The sequence below is a fragment of the Exophiala xenobiotica genome (genome assembly GCF_000835505.1).
Source record: "Exophiala xenobiotica strain CBS 118157 unplaced genomic scaffold supercont1.7, whole genome shotgun sequence".
NCBI classification, from domain to species: domain Eukaryota; kingdom Fungi; phylum Ascomycota; class Eurotiomycetes; order Chaetothyriales; family Herpotrichiellaceae; genus Exophiala; species Exophiala xenobiotica.
In genome coordinates, this window is record NW_013562488.1 from 1,205,134 (window position 1) to 1,227,753 (window position 22,620).

The following is a 22,620-nucleotide window of genomic DNA, read 5'->3' on the forward strand; positions in this document are numbered from 1 at the left end:
GGGGGAAAGGGGAGCAACATCTGGAGACCCTTAGCCGGTGGTTTAGCCGCACTCCCGCCTCATCTCCTCTCCACTGCAATCACCAGAGTTGGTCTGACTACTTCTGAGCGCCAGTTTGATCGCGCACAAATGACAGCAATCTCCAGTCGCTCAGCTCTGCCACGCCAGTGTCCGCCAGCCAGCCTCCGATTGCAAAAGTGTGCACCTGGCCTTTGGCGAAATGGCACTCAATCGCGCCGGAGCCTGCTTCCTCTTCGACCTTCTGGGCCCATTTCTTTGCATCTGCGAAAAGGACTTCAGCACATCCAGCGGAGAGCAATTGCTTAGGCAGTCCTGAAACAGAGTTCCGTCACATAGGAGAGACCCTTGGGTCCTGGGCGGATTTGATCGTAGTGCCCATGTACATCTCGATTGCCCCAACGCGGCACTCCTCGCTGTCGAATGTTGTGAGCCAGTCTGTTGGCTGATTGGGGGAGTTGCCTGACGTTGAGCGAGTCAGATCGAGCCATGGCGACAGCATTATAAGTGCGCCTGGCATAGGGAGCTTTCTCTGCATGATTTCGTAGCATGTTGTCAGGGCGAGATTGCCTGCATTCTCATTAGAACGGTCTGCTATTTGCTGAAGCAAGCTTGACATTACCACCGGCGGAATCTCCAGCGATAACAATGTGAGATGGAGCGATGCCGTCATTCAACAGATACTTATACGCTGCCATCATGGCTTCAAGTGCCCCAGGATATGGCTTCACCGTAGATAATGCTGTACTGTTTGTTAGCCTACACGACTAGATGTGCCGTAGATCAGGTCACACTTACGATACTCCACAGCTAGGATTCTCAGATCATACCCCAGTTCTTGGTAAGCCTTATTCGTCCAGCGTAGATATGTGTGATGGTATTGACGAGCTTCCCCGGCGTAGAAGCCGCCTCCATGAGCGTGTATCCAAACAGCATCTGCGCCCTTCAACGTCGGCTTTCCGTAGGCCGGGGAAAGTTCACTGGCATAGAGGAAACCGTGGAAGCCATGTGTTTCGTCCTTATTCGGATTCTTGTCATTGACGTCCGGGGGAAATAGGAGTGCTGCTGCCGGGTCTATGGTTGTAGGTCGTGCAAGCAGCATATGCCAGTTGTATGCCAGAAATGGTGCAAATATCGACGTTGCCATGGCAAGCCAAACCGAAGTTTGCTCTGGCTGCACCTGAGACGATGTAACTTTGCCTATTATTGCATATGCTACACGCCATGGTAGACGCCAGCATATTTCCAATACCGCGTACACGTTTCCGAGCGGCTCGGCAAGCATGGCGCCGACATGAATATGGGACATCCTCTCCACCTCGAGGACTCTGGCGGTTAGGTATCACAGACAGACTTGAATGGAAATCTCTGAGAGTCGTTGGACAGGGATATCCTAGATATGTTATCTATGGTTGCGGAAACGCGGCAGACTTAGCCGATGGATGGGGAGCAATGAACCAAACTCGCTATGGCAGCCATTGCCAACAAGTTTCAGTGTTCGGAGCGGAAGCAAAGGTACTGACCGAGGTACGATATTCACTGATCTTTTTGGCATCGGCAAACCGCTCGCGAGGCGGATTCCCACCGTGGAATCCGAGTGAAGAATGGACATTCGCCAGGCGAGGCCGTACATGAACATGTTAGAATCGGCAGATGGCATCAGCGCCGGTCTGCCCGAAGGGTGACAGGCTCCCTGTAACTGCCTCGTCGTGCTTGAATGACCTGTGAGCACATGGCGAAGATTGTCAAAGTAGATATCATACCATGGACGGACCTGCTCTTTATCAAGAGAAGCCGATCTTGTTGTGGCAGGTCAACAATGCGCCACTCACGTGACTATTTTGACAAGCGTCGGTTCGATAGCTTCACCGTACTTGACTTTCTTTTCACGTCCTTTGGTCAGCAGCATTCATTCTATGAGCACTAACTAGGTAGTATTTCCCATGCCTGGAAATGCAGCATTGACTGATCGGCGACGAGAACTCCGCTCCATTGACAGCGAACCAATTTTCTTCGCGATTATCGGCTGATGTTGGGGAAGTCCACCAGGCAGACACCTGAAAAACATGGAAGAAATCGCAGTGTTCCGCTCGGCAAAACGTAGAAAAGTGGCACGCCCTCGCCTTGCAGATTCATCAGAGACGACCAATGACCAGACCTCGGCCACGGCCACGGCCGAAGGTCCAGCTACTGAGGTAAATGAGAACAAGAACAACGGCGATGAGATTGACCTTTCGGATTTGATTCGAGCTCGGAAGAACTATCGGAGACCCGTGGGAGGCGTGCACTTCTCGACAACCAAAGGCGCGCCGGGTAATGGGCAAGACAATGGCAGCTCAATGGTGTCCAATGCCGATCAAGGTCCAGTGAAACCAATTGATATTTCCGGCCGGTTCGTCAGCAGTACAGGACAAGTCGTCAATGTCGATCAGCACATGTGAGGACAACTCCAATTGTTTCCCGGGACCCGCAATAGTAGTATGCTAACCATGTAAGGGTTGCTTTTGTAGATTCGGAAATGGCTAAGAAACGTACCCTTGTGGCTCACACCCCCGAGGACTCGCAAAGACAACACCAGCATGGCACGCAATCGACGCCGGAAACGCCCCAGGGATCTGTAGCAGCACCTCCAAAGTCACCTGCTCAGATAGACCAGTCCTCCAACCGCCAACTATCGGAGATCGACCTCGGCTCTTCGGCACATCAAAGAAACCTTGCTCGAACGCAAGCAGCACTGGAGAGGGCAAAGGCAGGACTACCTCCCGTTGAAGACGAACCAAAACCACCAAGGCCACGTAGGCCGCGTCTCGGCCGCGACGGTAAACCAATGAAGCCTCGGCCACGGAAGCGGCGGAACAGCGACGACGCTGCTCGTGACGCGCTTGTTGAGCAGCTCATGCGGGAGAACAAACTGGACATCTATGATGGGAAAGAATTGCTGGGACGAACAGAACGACAAGCCGAGGCTGAAAGTGGCGAGGAATACTCAGACGATAGTGGCGCCGATGAACGTATGGCAGAGCAGTTCCGGCAGGATTTCATGGATGCCATCGCGGAACGGCAGCAAAAGAGCAAGGTCTCAACGCAAGCCAAAGGGTCGGCTGCAGCTGAACCCAGAGGCCCCAAATTGGGAGGCAGCAGAAGTGCCAGAGCGAAGATGGCTCAAATGCAGCAACAATCACAAGCGCCAGGAAAGAAGTAGTAGACTTTGGACAGGCAGCGGGCATGGAGATTCCAGGATGTTACAAGCTTGGGCGGCTGGTTGACACCGACCATTCGACTATCTTCATAAAACTACATCTCCTGACCTATCCTTTTCAGTGCCATGGACCATGGCCAGGACGAAATTCCCCCTCTTGGGAAGCAATCCAGACGACCGACCCAACCTGCCTCGATTTGTCCACCGTCTGCTTCGCGCGAGGTTTCCATCACGTGATAAGGCTGGCATCGGGAACGAGGGTCAGGCAGAACCGGGTCACTGAACAAGAGTAAATTACATGGTGAGGAGCGGAGTTGGCTTCCGAAATACAATATGTTCTCTACCTGTGAGGGTCGAGTATATCACCACTAACAAATTCAATGGTCGGCGATGCTAGCCACCTGTGGTGAAAGAACGTTCGGCAGAATTTTGCTCAAACCTCACCTCACCCTGCTCTCAGCGGCAACACCAAGGACTTCACCTCTGCAGAGTTTTCATCTGGTGCGGCAGGAATCTCTACACCGCTGACCGATTGGGAAGACGCGCCTGCCACCGACCATAAATATTTCCCTCCCGCCCTCTTCTCTCTTACCCTTCTTTCGTATCCTCCTTCAAGCAAAGGCGCACCTTGGAGCTCGAAGAGGATTACCCCTCTTCCAACATCATCGGCGGGTGATGAGAAGAGGTTAGAATAGCTGACACAAAAAAAGGATGAGCCCAAAAAGAAGGCCATCAAAAAAAGAAGATCATGATGACCCAAAAAGAAGGTCATCGAAAAAAGATCATGATGAGACCAAAAAGAAGGCCATCAATCACCCCTCTTCCAAATCATCGGCGCGTGATGAGGAAGACGGTAGGATAGCTCACACAAACCAAAAAAATGAGCCCAAAAAGAAGGCCATCAAAAGGTCTTTGGCCTCGAAGTCATGACCACAAATCAGTTTAGCTCCAATAGCGAGATGGACATGGAAGGCAGTGTGATTGTGATGGAATTTGGTTTGGAGGAATCGGAGCAGAGCAGGGCAATGCTGGTTGGCAGATGATGGTTTGGGAATTTCGGGATTTGACAGGAAGGATGGATGGTCTGGAGCAGGTACAGGAAGGGAGCATTTCGACCTCAGTCCAACACACATCACTTTTTTTCTTTTCTTTTCACTCAGAACCAAAACAAAAGGCCATCCCCGCAAAAGAGGGAGTCAAAGAAACAAGAAACGAAGCCGCAAAAAAAGAACGGCAGGAAAAGAAAAGAAATCATCTGGCCACAAACATCTCAGATTACTTTAGCTAGCTTTTCTCCAGCGTTCCACCTCACTCACCCCATCAGAGCACACATCATCACACATCACACATCACACAAACAAAGGCCATCCCCGCAAAAGAGGGAGTCAGAAACAAACAAAAGAAGCCGCAAAAAAAAGAACGGCAGCAACAAGAAACAAATGGCCAAGTATGTACTTCATTTGACAGGTAGCTAGCAACGTGTTGGACTGGGGTAGATGTGGCCCAAAGGTCTGGAATGGAGGATGATTGATGACAATGTTTGTGTGGAGCACCCGTCTGTCTGTCTGTCGTGTGTCTGAGAGTTTGAAGGTCTGGGGTTTGGAGTCTGGAGATCTGGGAGATTGGAAGTCTGAAAGTCTGGGAGTCTTGAAGTCTTGAAGTCTTGGGTTTTGTGGCTTGGGAATCATGGGGATTTGGGAGTCTGGAATCTTGGGGCAGGCTGGGAGTGAGGACATGGGTCTTGGAAGTCTGGGAGGTTGGGGCTATGGGTTTCTTGGTTGATTGAGTGGACTGGGTCTATGGAGTTTGGTTTGATGGATCTGGGAGTTTGGGTGACTACGTGGTTGTTGGTGATGTCAATGGTCTGGGACCAAGTCTCCATGTGGAAGCCGAGAAGGAACGAGATGCAAAGCAGGTTGCCTTACGAGGCCTTGGTGGGACAGACAGACGAGGTGACTCCTGTAGCTAGCAATGCGCAAAGCATGAACAAAAAAACTCCCGTGTTCTTTCTTCTTTTCGACTTGTAGGCGCCGAAAGTGTAAGCTCATGTTGGGCGGCAACGACTGCAGGCCTGAAGGCACAGTTCTTTGCTCTAGACCTGACTATCAAGACCTCCTACGCGCTCAAAGAGTCAAGAACCGTCGAAGAGCCTGTTAAAAACGATATTCCTAAGTGATTCCAGCCGCCTTTCAAAATACATGGTCCCATGGCCATCCCATCGATCCTTACTTTTGTTGCAGTCCCATGGCCCCCAGATCTCGTCCTTTCCCGCCAGCGAAGCACGTAAGAAAACAATACGACTACAGCGCAGGCCAGATCACGCTGTGCTGGCAAATTTCTTCTTTCTTGCCTCTGCAGCCATGCGATCGGCTTCCGAGGAGAAAGGGCTGCTCTGCTTGCTGACCCCGGTTGGCCTCTCACCTGGCCGCCTCCTGGAGTTGTCCCGTCCTCTTCCACGAAATCTGCCCCCGCGGCCGTCGCCTTCCATCCGACCGCGTTTTCTCGAGTCCCGTTTTGTCTCCGATGACAGCGGTTCATCTAGCTTGCCTAGCGCGGTCTGGCCGGTACCAAAGCGCTTTGCCCGTTCCAATGCCTTCGATGTATCCGCATCCGCTCCTTCTGCGCCGGTCTCGCCATTGGCGACTGCCGCGCTCGTGCCGAAGCGTTCGGCGCGTGCTTTACGCCTAGCCATTTCTGAATCCACCTCTGAGGAAGGCAGGCTCAAGGCGAAGGAGGCGGCGGCCGCTTCAGCAGCGTCATTGTTAGCGGCAGTGGTGCCGGTCGTCTCAGTTTCTGTTGCTGCCGGCGCAGCTTCTGTAGGAGCAGACGTTTCTGAGGTGGGCTGTGCTACAGGCTCAGGGACTTGCGCGGGCGGCGCAGTGGTAGAGTCGGCAGGGAGAGCTGAGGCTGTTTCTAAAAGCAGACAGTGTCAGTAATTGGAGAGATTCTAGACAGTGAACTTGGGACGCGCAAACTGCACTCGAAGGAAGCGCGCCTGGGCTGGAAGATTCTCTGGTCTGAACGCACCGTCTTCTGCAGCCGCTTGATGTTCCTTCGCCTGACTTGCAGCGAGATCGGACTCTTCAAGTCTTGCAATGAGCTCTGCTTTCTTTCCTGAGTGGGGCAGGCTTCGTGACCTCAGTATCTCTTGCAACTGTGCCACTGTCTTCGATGCGTAGTCGACCATGTTTGAGACTGCACAAGCGTCGTGTCAATGGCACAATGCGCACTTTAAGGCGGGAAAAGGAAGCTGATTTGAGGTCGTGATTCAAGGAGGAAAGGAGCGTCAACGAACGGAAATAGATGCACGATAAGAAAAGGGTAGATTGTTGGTAGTGTGAACAATCTGGCGTTAATGTTGATGGTTGTGCATGGAGTCGCGTTCGCTGGGGGACGTCTGAATTTTGACAATCAATCCCTCACTCCAAGTTAGAGGCTGGCTTTTGGTCCGATGAGCCAGCTCACCAACTCTCAACTTCCTATCTTCTTCTGCAAGCGTCCAAGGCAAAGCCTGACTCTGTTCTTGATGAGCTACGTGTCTACATCTTGAGGCTACATTTTTGTTGCTTTCGCGCTGTTGCAAGTCCAAAGTATTGACATGTCCGCTCAAGCCAAAGAATGCGCTCCACGAGCAATGGAATCCGCAAGGTTTGCGCATGCGGTACGGGGTCGCCTGTCCTCAGATCTAGCTGTCAGCTCTTGATATTTCAGTAGAAATGGATCAAGATTCGGGTTCATGCATTGTTATGGCTTGGCTGACAGATCCAGTCATGTACAGTAGCTGTCCCAAGTTCGAAGAGGTACCCTCAGCTCGACAGGGATGTTGCTGCAAGGCTGAAAAGCGACGCGATTCTCAGATGGGCCAACATCGTTGTGTTAACCATTCAGCCCAAAACTGCGGCTCTTATACCGCAGGTAAGAATACTACCATTGCTGTTGACTCGGCATGGCCGGGCAGCTTGATGGGTATTGATCTACTTCAGATAGTGTTCATAGACAAGCGACCCGGCAGGAAACTGGCTTTTGTTTAATGTCATCGAAGGAACCGTCCAGGCTAACACGTTCGAGGATCCTGTCGAGTACTCTCCATTTCTGCTATTCGTCGCTTTCTCTGCAGCGAATCTACTGACCAGACCTTTTCATCATCATATTCGGCGTCCTCAAAGGCAGGAATCGCATCAGACAGAACGATCCATGGCTGCTTTTCCGATATCCAGATGTGAACATCAGGCGGCAGCAAATCCGGCGTATCCAAAGTCCCAACCCGTACTATCCGGATGCGCTGCTGGACATTAGCCGTGTTATGAAGATACACAGACCAAACAGCGATGCGGCATGTGGGACAACGTGCGATGCTTTGACCGGCCTTGCTCTGACTTGGCACCGTCGTCCATTCGGGCTCACGTCTCAGCAGTTTCAGCCTGTCTGTCTCTATCATGGCGTTGAGGGCAAACGATGCTCCGGTCTCTCTTTGGCACCACCGACAGCTGTGAGATCTCAGCAGAGGACACATCCCTACACGACAGCCTACTTACTGGCAGCAATGGACAATCATTGGCTTCACTTCCATGACATATCGGACGTCTCCACAATCACATCCTCCTTCTAAGGGGAAGGCCGTCTCCAGCGTTGCCATTTACGAGGATGCCGTCGCAGATAACCACTCTATCACTTGCCAAGGGTATTGTCCGTGTTGTTCTCACGTCATGCATTGAGCTGAGGACTGCTCGCTTTGGTCAATTTCGACGAGCGGTTTCAGCGTCTTTTGGAGCTCAAGTACAACGCAATCAGGTGGTTGTTGAGGCACCGAGTACCACCACGTCTCGTGTCGAGGATGTGTCCTCCGTGGGATGAGGGGTCGGTCGGAGATTTTGAGCCTAATGAACCCACCCCATGCCACCATACTGGTCCGGTGCAGGGACAGTCAAGCGCAGGTGGCTCCCTGCCAGGATTTCCCGCTTATCGAAGTTAGCGGTATTCCTCCAGAAACCCCTGGTCTCACGATCAGCCACGAAAAGAAGGATTTTGCTGAATATCAAGCGTGATTGGCCATTTCTGAGAAAAGCGATGGACTCAAGTGCATGAAAATGGGCAATCGAAGGGGAAACTCGGGGGTTTCCGCTACGCTAATCGAGAATGCTTGCCCGTCATGAGTCGGTGCTGAGCATGTGCTCGCTGTGCGGCAGTCCTCATTTATTATGCCAGAGGATTGTGATGCAAGCTCGACGCAGAACGTGACGAGGACATGGTCAAACACTTACCGTCAGCCACGAGAATGAGTGTTTCGTGGCTGATGCTGATATTGTTGCTAGACCGAGCCGAATCAACGACATTTCAGCACGAGCTCGAGCCAAAGAGAGACGACCATGGAAGTCGCTGAGCCCGATTGAGACAACGTGGGCAGGCAGCCATGGAAGCGACAGAGTCCATGAGACAATTCTTTCGCAAGCCTGTGCCGTGCTGCTACCTTGGCGTGATCAATGACGGCTCGTACTGTGGTAGTTACAATTCTCAATGATGTCGCGACAAGTAGCACAGAAGTCTCCAAGAAGTCCCTGCCCACTTTTATCCCTCAAAGACCAACGGAAGACCTGGCTCGGGCCTTTTCGAGCCTTTTCTTGCGAATCCACTGAAGGCTGAGAGTCGCCCGGTAAGACCTCAGCTTAGAAGTTGCCACGCCTAGAAGGCCTGCAAAATGATCCCCCAGTGACCCCCCAAAAAGAACACCGCGTGGGCATCCGGGCCGCCCAGAAAGGTTTACGCCAACTCCACCGACGGCAACTCCTCAATCCCAAAGTCTCTTTCCACCTCATTGACTGGTTCTCACTTTCTGGCCCCTGCACTCAGCAGGCTTTTCGACTTGCGAATAACGATGCAAAGTTCCCTTTCCTTCAAACAAGCCCTGCAGCCATGAAAATCCCCCGTTCTAATTATCAGTACGAATGCACCAGTAATGATGGCTGAGTGAAATCGTCGACTTCCTCCAGTGCCGAGCCGCCCCTTCGCCACCAGCTTCTTTGTTCGGTGCCTGTCACCGTTGTACCAGAAACCTGTCTTGCTAGCCCTGGTATCGGCCTCGCCTGCAGACCGATTGCGCCTATGATGCCGCCTTCCGCGCATATGTCACCCGGATTGGACCGCTTTTCATGCACATGACTCTTCGAGAAGTGTCAGACGAGCACTTTCAACGCATGACATCCAGCAAGTCATGGTAAGCGAGAGTCTCTTAATCCGTCTGGCTGGGTCACTGTCTGCGGCCTAGGATTCCAAGCCTTCGGCCCCACGACGTCAGGTAAAGCATGGCAGAAGCCAGGCGTTGCCCTGGCGTGACTTCTCCGAGCTGGATACCGGAGTAGCCTCGATGGAGGGTTCCTTATGGGGACTCCAGTGGCCAAATGCCAAAGCAGAGATGCCTTGCGTCCTGGCCTGAAGAGGTATCGGGGTGTATCAGTGGAATACGAATTATGCGCGAGCCTTTAGCGCCCCACGCCGTTGCAGCTACGGAGACCTGCGAAGTCATCGAGGCTCCAAGCATAGTCCTGGGGTTGCTTGGTGTGCCGCAATATGACTCGTACTAACTAACCCTCCCGCCCTCTTATCCCTCCGCCATTAAGATGCCTGCAAGATCCGCTTCATGCCATGCAGCCATCCTTTGAGGGTGGTTATTATCCTGGAAATACTCTGCTTTTATCTTGATTTCTCTTCATTTTCTCCTGTGCCGCGCGTCTCTTTGCCGCAATTGTGCTGACAGAAGTCTTTCGCCCTCATAATCACGTGCCGAAATTTCGTGGCTGCTATTTTTGCCACGGATACGCCGACACAACCTGGATAGCGACTGTGGCGCGTGAGAGGGCAGATCCGGCTATGACAGTCCTATTGTTCACGACCTTCTGACACCTATTATTGAAGTCTACTGACATACTTGTCTCGGGTGGGAGTGACCTGTACCACATTTGACAGAGACATCTCAAGGACCCTGGAATTCTGGACCTACAGATCAGTTAGCTGTGCTTCACGGCTTCCAGTGTCAGCTTCCACGCTAAACAAACTATTTCCTTCATCCCACTGCTCCATATCACAACAGTACGGTCAAGCGGGCTCAATGTCAGGTGGTTAAGCAAAGACAACGGAATGACTAACGTCCTATTCACGAGTGCTTGCATTAGGAGGACGGGCAAGCAACACTTCTGTTGATTGAGGACATGTCGTACAGAACACAGACATACGACACCCGACAGGGTCCTCCCAGAACCAAGGATGTTACCGTGCCACGAGGCTCCAGATTGCCCGCGGCTGGACAAGCTGGGAGTCTGTCAGAGCCCAGTTGGTCAGGGGCAGACGCAGGTTCTGGTTATCGGTCCGATGCTCTTACTATGGAGCCAGCGAAATCTTCAAGTGCAAAGCCTCGCCTGAAGCCGACGTCCATCCCTAAATCAACCACGAAATCGCCGTCGTTGAGACCGACTGCGTCGTCAAAGGTTGCGGCTCCTCCATCTTCCATGAGCAAGTCGACTTGGGGACCGCCATCGTTGTCGCAAGAGGTACCTTTGATAATGGACTCTGATCGAAGAGAAGGTCGAAGAGGGGGTCGAACACACGATAGACCTCCTCCAGTGCGAACCGCGAGACTGCGCGAGGCTTCCAGCAGAGCGCTGTCCTCCCTAGACACTGAGCGCGACGCAATCTTTGGCATAGTCATGCCTAGGACCGCATTGGCAGCTCGGCACGCAGACCTGCCGCCTCGACTGATACCTGAGCTGCAAGCTCTGGCTGCATCACCGGCACGGAACCAAGTACCATTGAACAATTCTACGAGCTCGATAGAAAGTCCATCCACGTGGCTGTCCAGTTCCAGAAGTCCTTGGAGTGAATCAACAACAATGACAACTCCAACGTCATGGTCGTCAAGCTCCCCAAGCGTCATACAGCACATGCCAGTTAAAACGGTGGGCAAACGCCTACATACTGTGCCTGTACGGCAAGCGAACCGTGGGAACATCCCAGAAGTGCCAGCCCTTCCTGAGTCATTCTCCGCAAGTGGGGCCAACTCTGCGCTCAGCTCGAAGGAAGTAAAGAGGAGTCCTAGCAGAAAGAGGACGCCGCTGAGCACACCTGCACCGACACCTCCTCCTAGAACCTCTTCTGCCAAGCAATCACTGAGTAGGAGTAGCAGCAGGAGTCGTATACCACAACAGCCTACACCACCATCTTCCGAGCCCGAGGGCAGCCCGCTTCCCCGGCGTACGCAGAAAGATATGGACAATATCGCCGATACTCTCCATCAAGATTCTGTTACCCGGGCACATGGTGAGCTTCAGCAGTCGTTGGCCGCACAATGGGTCAAGCAAGGTCAGCCAGTGACGGTGCCCTGGGCTGCAGATCGCGATCGAGCACGTCTGTGGCCTGAGCGGCCGGAAGACCAGGGGATGGTTGAGCATGTTCTTGGTGCTGACGAAAGGGAAGGAGACTTGGTCCCGTCTGGGCATCATCCGATCACGCCTCCTGAGACGATTCCAGCTGTACCGGAGTCGCCAAGTCGTCTTGGGAAGCTCTCTCGTCTGGCTATATTTGGTCGTCGAGGAAAGTCACCGGCGAAAGAAGTTGAAAGAAGTCCCCGCAAGCTGCAGCGCAGAGGTCCTACCACTGGAACAGGCCACGAAGGTTATGGAAGATACGGACGCCGTGGCCGGAAAGCGTCGCAGGAAACGGCTTCTGCAAACAACAGTGAAAGCGAGAGGTCCGTCAGCAGTACGAGGAGAATACCTTTGTTCTCGTCCAAAGGCAGCGCCAGCCGCAGCAGCAGTCGACACCATCGGAACAGTCAATCTGATCTGGACGAGTTTGTTTCAACCCGAATGAAGCCTGTACCGATTATTGGAGGATCTGGAAATAGTTTAAGAAGTGAATCTGACAGTCGCGTCGATGTCTCCGACCGCACACTGCAGCCTCTGGATTCTGATCTTCAAGGGGCCACACCCTCACCAGATGTACAAATTCTCGAGGATACTGCAGATCTCCCCAACCGTGTCTACAATCAAGAGCGACGGCCAAATCTAGCCGTTCGCAGGTCCCAACGATTTGGAAAAGATTCAGAGACTTTCAACATACCGACATCTATCCGGACGGATCAGATTTCTGTTCCACTATATGTCACTAGTCAAGACGAGGGACGTGCCTCTGCGGTTGCAATATCGACGTCGACTCCAAGTTCCACAACCGAGTTTAATCGCGGTGATGCTGGGTCCACTAAAACAAAGGATAAGAGGACTCGGAGGTTGAGATGGAACATTTTCCGAAGGAAAGACACAGATATGGAGTCACAAAAGACGTACATTCCACCTTCCACATCGCCAGAGGAAATGACTGTTACCATTTCGACTATCCCAGCACCTCGTTCCATGCCGTACTATGCTATGATGGATTCTGAAAGTGAAGTGAACAACAATGAGCACGTTGGAGATTTCCTGGAGCAAGTCGTTGATTCTCCAGCCATCAGTCCTCTGATGGGTGAGTATGAGCCTGACTATATGCAAACGGAGCATGCGCAGCAAGGCTACGACGAGGAGCCTTACCTGCCAACAGCACCTACCTCACCACCCCACTTCTTCGCGAGCCCGCTACCGGCAGTGCCGCTGCAGAGCCCACGCGAACAACCCCCTCTTCGGCCGGAACAGCCGAGTCAGAGACCACCCAGGCTTCCTCGAGTCGGAAGGATCCCACAAGTGGTGCCGAGAGCTGAGAGAGAGCACAAGCCTAGCCGGTCGTCATTTTCTCAGCCTTTTGCAAGATCTTCAGCCCCTGATATTGTCAGTGATCAGTCGGCAGTTGCTGAGCCGACCCAGACATTATCTTTCCAACCAAGGATAGATATACTTCCGAGCACTACTTTCAATCCTTTAGAAAGTGCAAAACCTGTTGCTGCTGCGCTTGGAGAGCCAGAATTTCTGCGCTTTCCTTCAAGCCAGGCTTCCGAAACGTCTGCTTCCAGCAGTTCTGAGGGCGTATTGAGCATTCTTGGCCCACCACTGATTCCAATGCTGCATACCGAAGAGTACATTGCCAGACACGCTCGGCCGGCTGATGCATCCATGCCTCAGAGTCTCACAACAGATGAGGTCTGGAATGAATACGACGATTTCATTGACCATGTCATGTCACCCTCTGGGACAAGAATGAGCGGCAACCGCTTCGCTGACAGGCAAGTTGCAGGTCTGCGGCCCATTCACGGATCGCAAGCAAATTCCTCACCCACGGAAGCTCTACACGCAAGAAGCAAGAAGACCAATGTCGAGCTCTCACGACCTGAGGTCCGTGGTGTGCAGAGGCCGCTAGTTCGGAAGCCAGTGATGACATTGAAACCAGCTACGGCTATAGCTGACAAAGCTTCAACGCCAATGCGAGTTGCTGCGGAAGACATTAGACTGCGCAGGTCGAGGATTGTCTCAGCCCTTCACCACTCAATGGACCCGGCATCACCACTGTCTATCCGTGATTTCCTCCGTGACTATGAAACTGCTCAGAGAAATAGCGCGAGTACGGCCGACCGCACGAGTATTCCAGCTACCGCTTCCTCCTTAGAGCTCTTGCCAACAACAAAAGGCACTGCCGAGACGGATATTGGGCCCAGTCATCAGGAGAATGCCGATCTCTTGGATGTGGTTGCACGAAATAAAGATCCTGTTGGCCAGTCGGAACTACATTATGCCTCGTTGATGGTCGCCAAGTGGCTTTCCTTTGGAAGGGTATTGTTTTCTCCCGCACATGACGAGATTCACACTATACCCGAACGACGTATCCTTGTCATCGACGGTCTAGGAAACGAGGACTGGGCCATCTATTGTGCTGTAAACTATGAAGCACAAAAAGCAGTCGTCTATGATCTCAAGGAGAAAGCAAGCAAGAGAGCCTCCAAGGGGTCAAGGGTATCAGAGAATGGCGCGGGAAATCATCGTCGGGCGGAAATAGCCAGCTTTCACGAGCGGTTTCCCTTCCCTTCTGCTTACTTCTGTGCCGTTGTGGTCCGATTCCCGCCCGCTATGGCGGAGGCAAAAATGAAGAACATCATGTCTGAATGCAGGCGAATCTTGTTGCCTGGCGGATACATTGAACTCATGCTTCTCGATCTTGATATCGTCAACATGGGTGTCCAGACTCGACGGGCTGTACGCGAGTTGAAATTCAGAATGACGACGGCCGACCGACAGATCAGCCTAAGGCCTATTATTGACAATGTCCAGAGCGTGCTCGGTGCTCGAGGATTTTCCAACATCAGTCGTTGCGTGGTGGGAGTGCCTGTGGCTGGCCGCCCGTCAAGGTCAACCGACTCGTCTTCATCGTCTCGATCTAGTGGTGGCTCAGAAGGATTTACTCAACCTGGATTAGGAGATGCAAGACAAGTGACCGCGTCGCCTCGGATGGCTTTTGGCCAAGGGAGGAAAGAGACCAATCTTTCTCTGAATGATCTGATTGCCGATCACTCCGACGATGCTGATGCGAGGATCAGTAAAATTGTCTCCAGAACTGCCAGAACTTGGTGGCAACATTGCTTTGAAGCGAGTGTGATTTCTGACGGCAACCTTGCGAAGAGCATCTTTGCGGACAAGAATGTGTTGGGCGAATGCAAGAGCCGAGGTTCGAGCTTCAAAATGCTGATTGCATATGCACAACGCCCTGTTTTTGAAGGGAGACGGCGGACGATGAGCGAATCCGCCGTTTCAACGCTGGCTACAGCTGGAGCTCACAGACAAGCCCAAGCATCATCCAGCGGATCACGCACAGCGTGAACAGAACCCGTTGAAGTGAAGCGCGAGGATGACGGCCATGGCCCAACAGGCCCTGGATGCCTCCCGAGATGACATGCAAAACGCCTCATAACGACCTGACCCGAGAAGAATGCTGATATGAAGTCTATTTGGCACGACACCCTCTCACGAATCATGCAGTATATGACCTTGAAGCGATCGATCCCTGAGCTGGATTTCAAGTTGGCATGTTGCTACTACACCAAAAGTTTGACGAATGCAGAGTACAAGATGGGCTAGGGTCATGTGAAGAGCCCATAAAGCGCAAGCTTACGATCTCATGAATATTGCACCGACGGCGGCTGCTGGCAGCCAACCGAAGGATAGATGATCTAGAACTTAATACACTTAACCAGGGTCGAATCGGGGGATGGCGCGTACTGACAACACTGTGAGGACGGAATTCCAAACACAGAAACCAAGAATAAGTCGAGGCTGCGCGCCAGGCGGCTGTTTTAAGGCCATTCATAGGAAATCAATAGCCGCTGAGGGGGTCATACAAAAGTAGAATGCGTCAAAAGGAAGCGACGCATAGGACATCGCGGGTTGGTCAGAGAGACTCAGAGCGGCCTCAGGCGCAGGGCAATGGCGGGGCAACAATAATGGCAGGTGCACGCAGGTGCTACATTCGTTGAAGGCGTGCCCAACTACGCCTAACTTGGGGCACACAAAGCCTGCACCAGCCCTGTCGCTTCAGTCCAGAAACCATCAGATGCCATTTACGAGTTCCTGTTGCAGAAATTTCAAACAGAGCCCAGGCACCATTTTGTACCCCCCTGGTGCCGTCTCTACTTATTAGCCGCTCGTGGCAAATGATGCGCGTTTTGTATGCTGGAACCTTGACTGGCCTCATGTTCAAGGCGAAGATCCTCCACTACTAAGGCTACTTCGACCTCTACCATTTCCACCCGTTCCTTGTCATGTCTGCTCGCTCCACGTCCATACCACATCGAACTTCAGTATCGTCCACCACATCTTCGCAACCCTCGCACTCACTCTCCCGCCCACAGCAGCCTCAACGACTCACCGCACAACAACTTGCAGAACGTGTCATCTCTCCAACCTCGGTGCTTTTCCCTCCAGGTGCCGCCCCGCCTTCGAGGCTCCAAGACCGACGGTCATACACAGACATGGACCGGAAGCACCCCAGCTCATTCCAGCAATTGGAGAAGGTATATAACCAGTGAATGCAGACAATGACTCGTGCTAACACGCAAGCTAGCTAGGCGAAGGGACATACGCAACCGTCTACAAGGGCCGAAACCGACAGACTGGCGAACTCGTCGCACTCAAAGAGATCCACCTGGACTCAGAAGAAGGCACGCCCTCAACGGCAATCCGAGAAATAAGTTTGATGAAAGAGCTGAAACACGAAAACATTGTCACATTATACGATGTCATCCACACCGAGAACAAACTGATGCTGGTGTTTGAGTACATGGATAAGGATCTTAAGAAGTACATGGATGCCCGTGGTGATCGGGGACAGTTGGACCAAGTCACGATCAAGCGATTCATGCAGGATTTGCTCAGAGGCACGGCATTCTGCCACGACAATAGGGTTCTGCACCGGGACCTGAAACCCCAGAACCTACTCATCAACACTAAGGGACAACTGAAGCTGGCCGACTTTGGGCTGGCAAGAGCATTTGGCATTCCGGTGAACACATTCTCCAATGAGGTGGTGACGCTGTGGTATCGAGCCCCAGACGTGCTATTGGGATCACGGACGTACAACACCAGTATCGACATATGGTCTGCAGGTTGCATCATGGCGGAGATGTATACCGGCCGGCCTCTGTTTCCCGGCACTACCAACGAGGATCAACTGCAGAAGATATTCAGATTGATGGGCACGCCTTCAGAACGAACCTGGCCAGGAATTTCCCAGCTACCTGAATACAAGACCAACTTCCCGTCCTATGCCACGCAATCTCTGAGTATCCTCCTGCCGCAGGTCGATCAGCTCGGCCTGGATTTGTTAGGGAAGCTGCTGCAGCTCAGACCGGAGAACCGCATCAGTGCGCAGGACGCCCTAAGACACCCATGGTTCCAAGATCTACCGAACTATGCTGGACAAGGAAGAGCACAGGTTAGTGCCACTATGCACCAGCCAGCACAACTGGCGCATCAAGGAGGCGGAGTTGGAGGTTACGGGGCACAGCCAGGTATGGTAGGACCCGGAGCCTATTAGGAACGGCGACGGGGAAGGCCACGGGGGCGAAAGATCACAATTATCCGTCCGTCGTCTTTGCAGAACAGTCTCATAATGGGTGGAGAGGAGAGAAGATGGGACGGATGATGAGGATCTTAGGCGCAAAAAGGCGCAAACAGGAGTGAAAGCAAACATGCCTGTGTAAAGGTGGAGGTGCATGCATGTCGAATGTTGTGATACCCGTCAATGATGAAAATGTATGGCATACGGAATACTAAAGTCTGAAGAGAAGCATGCAAAGATGATGTAGTCATTGCTGTCAATGCTGAAGCGCAGAGCGAGACTGAAATGTGAGCCTTGTTGGTTGAACGCCGGCACCCTTTTCGAGGAAAAAAGAGCTCGTCTGACCAGAGGCTGTCACCTTTTGTTAGGCACGAGCGCTTGTGTCAGTCACAGGGTAGTTTCCGGAGTTGCTTACGTCGGGATTAATGGACAATTTTCGAGGTCCGCAGGCGAGACTAGCGCTCGTTTCGGCCTCCCAACATCCAAAGCTAAAGAAAGAGTACGCCCATCGATTATTGTCCGGTCGCATTCTCATTCACCATTCCTCTCTTTCTTTCCCTTCGCTCTCCCCCTTGTCCGCGCCGGGAATGTTGTCGAGATCTTGCCTGAGAGGCTTTGGCCTGCAGTCGCTGCCAAAGAGACAAGCTTACCAGCTTGCTCGCAGGACTGTCACAACTGATGCTGCAAGCTCTCACGCCGAGAAGGAAGACGTGCCGGATGTAAGTACAATTAGACAGACTGGAATGCGGTTTGGCATCTTGCTGACGGCTATCTGCAGAAAGATGATGAGCCCTTCCAAGTCAAGCTCTCCGAGGAGAGTTTCGAAACCTACAACCTCGATCCTCCTCCGTACATCCTGAATACGACGAAGAAGGAGCTGAAGCAGATGTACAAAGACATGGTCTCTATCCGGTGAGTCTGAGACTTCAGATACTACAAACACTATGGCTGACCTTCCAAGACGAATGGAAATGGCTGCGGATCGCTTATACAAGGAGAAGAAAATTCGAGGTTTCTGCCATCTCTCCACCGGTCAAGAAGCTGTGGCCGTGGGCATTGAACACGCCATCACCAAACATGACGCCATTATCACCGCTTATCGTTGCCATGGTTTTGCTCTCATGCGAGGGGGTACAGTCAAATCCATAATTGGTGAACTGCTTGGTCGTCGCGAGGGTATCGCTTACGGCAAAGGTGGATCCATGCATATGTTCGCTCCCAACTTCTATGGCGGCAACGGTATTGTCGGAGCACAGGTGCCTGTCGGTGCCGGCATTGCTTTCGCGCACCAATACACTGACAGCAAGACCGCGACCTTGGCTCTGTACGGTGATGGTGCTTCCAACCAAGGGCAGGTCTTCGAGGCTTTCAACATGGCCAAGCTGTGGAACCTGCCAATCATTTTTAGCTGCGAAAACAACAAGTATGGTATGGGAACATCAGCTGCTCGATCATCTGCCACGACCGAATACTACAAGCGAGGTCAATACATCCCTGGATTGAAGATCAATGCTATGGATGTCCTGGCCGTTAAGGCTGCCGTGCAATACGGTAAGGAGTACACTGGCGAAGACAAGGGTCCATTGGTCTTCGAATATGTCACCTACCGATACGGTGGTCATTCCATGTCGGACCCTGGCACCACCTACCGAACCAGAGAAGAGATTCAACGGATGAGGTCTACCAACGATCCAATTGCAGGACTCAAGCAGAAGATCCTGGACTGGGGTGTGTGCACGGAGGATGAGCTCAAGCAGATCGATAAGAAGGCCAGGGAAGATGTTGATAGCGAAGTGGCTGAGGCGGAGAAGATGCCGATTCCCGATGCAGTGCCAAAGATCCTCTTCGAGGATATCTACGTTCGAGGAACCGAGCCGAAGTATCTTCGTGGCCGGACGCCTGATGAGACGTACTACTATTGATTATGACTTTTCGGGTATCTGAGCGCTGGGGAAAAGCAGGTTCGGAACTGTGTATATTTAGCAATTCCTAGTTTATTGCGGGAGCATAGTTGCGGACTTGAGGCATGATTCAGTATCCTCTGCATTGTCGAAGCTGAGCAGAGATCATCTTCAAAGGACATCGTCCCCGTGCAAAGCACATGGCTGTACGAGTGCCGCCTGTACCTTGTAGACATAGGGTGCTTGGCAAACAAAAACGTGCGCATGGTAGGCTTGAACTTAAGCAGTACCGGTGCCTGTGCAGGTGTCCAGGTGGAGTGGAGCAGCGCCCAATGCCAATAATCGACCCGGCTCGACTTTTGCAGAAGCGATGAGGTAACCACTGCATGTTCAAGTTCCTGAATCAGCCAACACGTCCTGGTGCTTTGCACGCAACCATCAATCTGTGTTTCGGCTGCTTTTCTATACCATCGACTCTCAGCGCTCCCCTCAGTGAGACTCATCCGACCAGCTTCTTCATCGAAGCCGCAACATGGCGGCCGCCGTCAGCGAGTCCTCTCCGCTCCTCCCGCAACATCGCTCTCAAGCAGAGTCTCCTTCACGTCTTGGCCTGCGACCTACCCGAACCGTCACTTTCAATCCCATGACATCTGTCAGCACACAGTCCGGAGCGACATCTTCAGGTTCATTGAGACCTTCGCAAAGTCCCTCGGCTGCCCTCGGCGGCACATCTCAACAGAAACGTGAACAACAGCCTATGCTGAGTGCTCTAAACTCGAAATTGCGAAGGAGAAATAGTCATGGTTCGCCATTGCCCACAACACAGCCGTTCACTGGGGCGCCCCGGCCTGGTGCCCAGAGGACCACGAAGACTATCGAGAAGCTGAAAATACTGCCAAATCCGGATATAGGAGATGAGGAACCTGACGAAGAGAGTGGGCGCGATGTATATGCGCAATTCACCAGGATCAAAGATCCAACCGCGAGGAGAGACGCAGCAAGACTAGGAAAGGCGGACAGAGACAAATTACCTCGAGTCACGGCGTACTGTGTGGCGCAGGGTTACCGTTTGGACGCCATTATGAAATTCATGAAGTCAAGAGCCAAGACGAGAGGAGCAAACCCGAAGCTCTTTGATGAATGTCTTTACAGTCCGTACGACTATGACTACCTTAAAAAGAACGATAAGAACAAGTCTGATGGCAGGAGTGGTAGTCCCGTGCAGGAGAGACTCGCAAGGGTCATGGCTAGTCCAAGAATGCTTGCATCGGAGAGAAGATATTCTGACAGCGCAGTGGAGGTTGAAGATAACAAGAAGCAGAGAAGAGAGGAACTTGTTGATTTGCAGGAAGACATGGGCCACCCAACTATGACCACAGAATCCCCGGAGTTGGCTATCGACGCGCCACACTCCCTCACCGAACTTCGACATTCAGCAGCTGATTATTTGCACGAACGATCAAATTCCGAGTTCTCGACTGCTGTCCATACTCCAGAGACTTTTATCTTCGATTATGGGACCGTCGTGATCTGGGGCATGACAGTGCAACAAGAACAGAGGTTCCTGCACGACATGGCCAAGTTCAGCGACGCTCCTTTACCGACGGAAAGTGTTCAGACCGAGAACTTCAACTTCTACTACACCAAGGAATACCAGGCGCGCATTTACAACGATTTTATCAGTCTCCGGGAGCCGCGGAATCATATGACCAAGCTGGCCATCAGTCACGCTTTGTCGCAAAGTGTCAAGACGAGTTTGTTCGAAGACTTGGTCAGCGAGACGATCGATGCAACAAGTCCACTTCCGGCGTTGATCGCTCAAACGGGTAGTGTCAATCTCACGAGAAGACAGCTGAACATGCAGATTGGTGAGCTGTTCATTTTGAGGATCAATATCCATCTTCAAGGAAGTGTGCTGGACAGTCCTGAGCTGATGTGGGCGGAACCGCATTTGGAGCCAATATATGCTGCTGTCAGAAGTTATTTGGAGATTGAGCAGCGAGTCGGGTTATTGACGGAGAGATTAGACGTCATTGCTGGTGAGTAGAGGGAATTTGGCACTCGAAAGTTACGCTGACAAGACTAGATTTGTTAGCTGTGCTGAGAGAGCAAGGAAGCAGAAGACATGGTGAAGTCCTCGAATGGATTGGTATGGACGACCACTTTGGATTACGTGGGAGGCTGCTGACGAGTAATAGTGATCGTGTTGATTGCGGCGGAAATTCTGGTTGCGTGAGTCATGCCTACCGCTGAACTGACACCTCCATTGCTAACATGGGTCTTACAGTGCCATCAATATTGTCGTCGACCTCTACGCAGGCGTGGATTGAAGGAAGCCGAAACGCAACGCGCCAACTCGAGTCGACCTAAACTCACCGCCAAACCATCTATCAACCTGAAGTCCTCGCGCCCGCGTCGTTTTTGACTTGCACACGTCTTTGACATTCCATGATACCACAACAATCAAATCACAGACACTTACCTGTACGCAAAAGGATTACCTAGCGACGGCGTTGGAGGTGTCAGCTCTTTTGCTTTTCAGCCGCATGGAGCACATTGACTTTTACTCTGTGTATATTGTACTTCCCTTCCTGCAAGCTGGGACGGCCTGAAGAGAAGGAAGGGGTTTCAGCCTGTGAAGCCTGTGGAGGCAATTGCTGCCCCACCAATTTCATGATCACTCAGCGACTTAATGAATGGGTGAATATCTGAAGTGATGGTTTCCCGTGTGCCATCTGCTCCTCTTCTAGCCGGTCTCTGCTCAGTCAAGGTTGGCTAGGATGTCGATCTATCCGCCTTGCGCTTTCCTACCTCGATCCATTCAATGTCCATGAAGTGGGGGACCGCACTGTACTCCAGACCAAACGATTATCGCCGCAGAGTAATGGTCATTTCTGGTCGGGCTGAATATGCACCTACGTCGGCCGTCTAGCTTTCTCTGTGATCGTTGTCAATCACGTTCCCTGCCATTCTGACTTCCTCGAAAGTATTCCCTCAACTTAAGACTGAAATGAAGTAGAAATCCGATACAACGGTCGTGAAGAAACCCTTTCATCAATGAGATACTGCTCTGGGACAACACGGATGTCGAACGCAATTTGGGGATCTTCGACAGGACCAACCAAGTCGACCAGGGTATGCTCGTTGGCACTGAGGTTTCCAAGTTCACATTTCGAGATTCAGCAGCGTCCGATCTACCTGTACCAACACGTTGTATAGTCCAGGGGGCGAGGGCCGTAGGCCGACAGCGATAATCACCAATAGACAGCCTTGCTGTATGGGCAACTATATTTACCGGTCGTGATGTTGCGGTCGCTTGACGCTGGCCTCTTTCCACCGCCAAGAAGCGTCCGAATCCGGACTAGCCGCGGAAGACATCCTTATCTCGACAGCCTTCACGTCGCTGTGGCTTCAAGTTATTGCGCGAACAGTCAGTCTCTGGTGGCAACATCAGTCTCAGTGCATGCGGCTGCTGAGGCTCAT

At 52.3% G+C, this 22,620-nt stretch overlaps 7 protein-coding genes across 7 annotated transcripts; 5 read left to right on the top strand and 2 right to left on the bottom strand.

Moving 5' to 3' along the window:
* Positions 1–349: 349 nt before the first annotated feature.
* On the bottom strand, positions 350–1,327 carry PV05_11146 (uncharacterized protein; the record flags this gene model as incomplete). The annotated part of the gene is made up of 3 exons (XM_013454602.1): positions 350–588; positions 641–760; positions 817–1,327. 3 exons carry the CDS (start codon positions 1,325–1,327, stop codon positions 350–352), a joined length of 870 nt encoding a protein of 289 aa, XP_013310056.1.
* A 624-nt stretch (positions 1,328–1,951) lies between these two features.
* On the top strand, positions 1,952–4,124 carry PV05_11147 (uncharacterized protein). Its single transcript, XM_013454603.1, has 2 exons — positions 1,952–2,455; positions 2,515–4,124. The coding sequence occupies exons 1-2, from the start codon at positions 2,085–2,087 to the stop codon at positions 3,218–3,220; spliced, it is 1,077 nt and encodes a 358-aa protein (XP_013310057.1). The 5' UTR covers positions 1,952–2,084; the 3' UTR covers positions 3,221–4,124.
* Positions 4,125–5,212: 1,088 nt separating this feature from the next.
* Positions 5,213–6,577, bottom strand: PV05_11148 (uncharacterized protein). The gene is made up of 2 exons (XM_013454604.1): positions 6,245–6,577; positions 5,213–6,130 (listed from the first exon to the last, which is right to left on the bottom strand). The coding sequence occupies exons 1-2, from the start codon at positions 6,402–6,404 to the stop codon at positions 5,535–5,537; spliced, it is 756 nt and encodes a 251-aa protein (XP_013310058.1). The 5' UTR covers positions 6,405–6,577; the 3' UTR covers positions 5,213–5,534.
* Positions 6,578–10,419: 3,842 nt separating this feature from the next.
* PV05_11149 (uncharacterized protein) lies at positions 10,420–15,000 on the top strand (the record flags this gene model as incomplete). The annotated part of the gene is made up of 1 exon (XM_013454605.1): positions 10,420–15,000. One exon carries the CDS (start codon positions 10,420–10,422, stop codon positions 14,998–15,000), a length of 4,581 nt encoding a protein of 1,526 aa, XP_013310059.1.
* A 938-nt stretch (positions 15,001–15,938) lies between these two features.
* On the top strand, positions 15,939–17,212 carry PV05_11150 (serine/threonine-protein kinase pef1; the record flags this gene model as incomplete). The annotated part of the gene is made up of 2 exons (XM_013454606.1): positions 15,939–16,190; positions 16,241–17,212. 2 exons carry the CDS (start codon positions 15,939–15,941, stop codon positions 17,210–17,212), a joined length of 1,224 nt encoding a protein of 407 aa, XP_013310060.1.
* Positions 17,213–17,689: 477 nt separating this feature from the next.
* Positions 17,690–19,357, top strand: PV05_11151 (pyruvate dehydrogenase (acetyl-transferring) E1 component, alpha subunit). The gene is made up of 3 exons (XM_013454607.1): positions 17,690–17,955; positions 18,015–18,148; positions 18,198–19,357. Exons 1-3 carry the CDS (start codon positions 17,824–17,826, stop codon positions 19,156–19,158), a joined length of 1,227 nt encoding a protein of 408 aa, XP_013310061.1. The 5' UTR covers positions 17,690–17,823; the 3' UTR covers positions 19,159–19,357.
* Positions 19,358–19,559: 202 nt separating this feature from the next.
* PV05_11152 (uncharacterized protein) lies at positions 19,560–22,170 on the top strand. The gene is made up of 4 exons (XM_013454608.1): positions 19,560–21,176; positions 21,224–21,286; positions 21,336–21,369; positions 21,425–22,170. The coding sequence occupies exons 1-4, from the start codon at positions 19,670–19,672 to the stop codon at positions 21,465–21,467; spliced, it is 1,647 nt and encodes a 548-aa protein (XP_013310062.1). The 5' UTR covers positions 19,560–19,669; the 3' UTR covers positions 21,468–22,170.
* Positions 22,171–22,620: the final 450 nt, after the last annotated feature.

Coding starts and splice junctions, on each gene's coding strand:
- PV05_11151 (XM_013454607.1), top strand. CDS start 17,824: ATGTTGTCGAGATCTTGCCTGAGAGGCTTTGGCCTGCAGTCGCTGCCA. Junction 17,956..18,014: donor AGAAGGAAGACGTGCCGGAT/GTAAGTACAATT, acceptor GGCTATCTGCAG/AAAGATGATGAGCCCTTCCA. Junction 18,149..18,197: donor AAAGACATGGTCTCTATCCG/GTGAGTCTGAGA, acceptor TGACCTTCCAAG/ACGAATGGAAATGGCTGCGG.
- PV05_11152 (XM_013454608.1), top strand. CDS start 19,670: ATGGCGGCCGCCGTCAGCGAGTCCTCTCCGCTCCTCCCGCAACATCGC. Junction 21,177..21,223: donor GAGATTAGACGTCATTGCTG/GTGAGTAGAGGG, acceptor TGACAAGACTAG/ATTTGTTAGCTGTGCTGAGA. Junction 21,370..21,424: donor GCGGCGGAAATTCTGGTTGC/GTGAGTCATGCC, acceptor TGGGTCTTACAG/TGCCATCAATATTGTCGTCG.
- PV05_11147 (XM_013454603.1), top strand. CDS start 2,085: ATGGAAGAAATCGCAGTGTTCCGCTCGGCAAAACGTAGAAAAGTGGCA. Junction 2,456..2,514: donor GTCAATGTCGATCAGCACAT/GTGAGGACAACT, acceptor TAACCATGTAAG/GGTTGCTTTTGTAGATTCGG.
- PV05_11148 (XM_013454604.1), bottom strand. CDS start 6,404: ATGGTCGACTACGCATCGAAGACAGTGGCACAGTTGCAAGAGATACTG. Junction 6,131..6,244: donor TCAAGCGGCTGCAGAAGACG/GTGCGTTCAGAC, acceptor GTCTGCTTTTAG/AAACAGCCTCAGCTCTCCCT.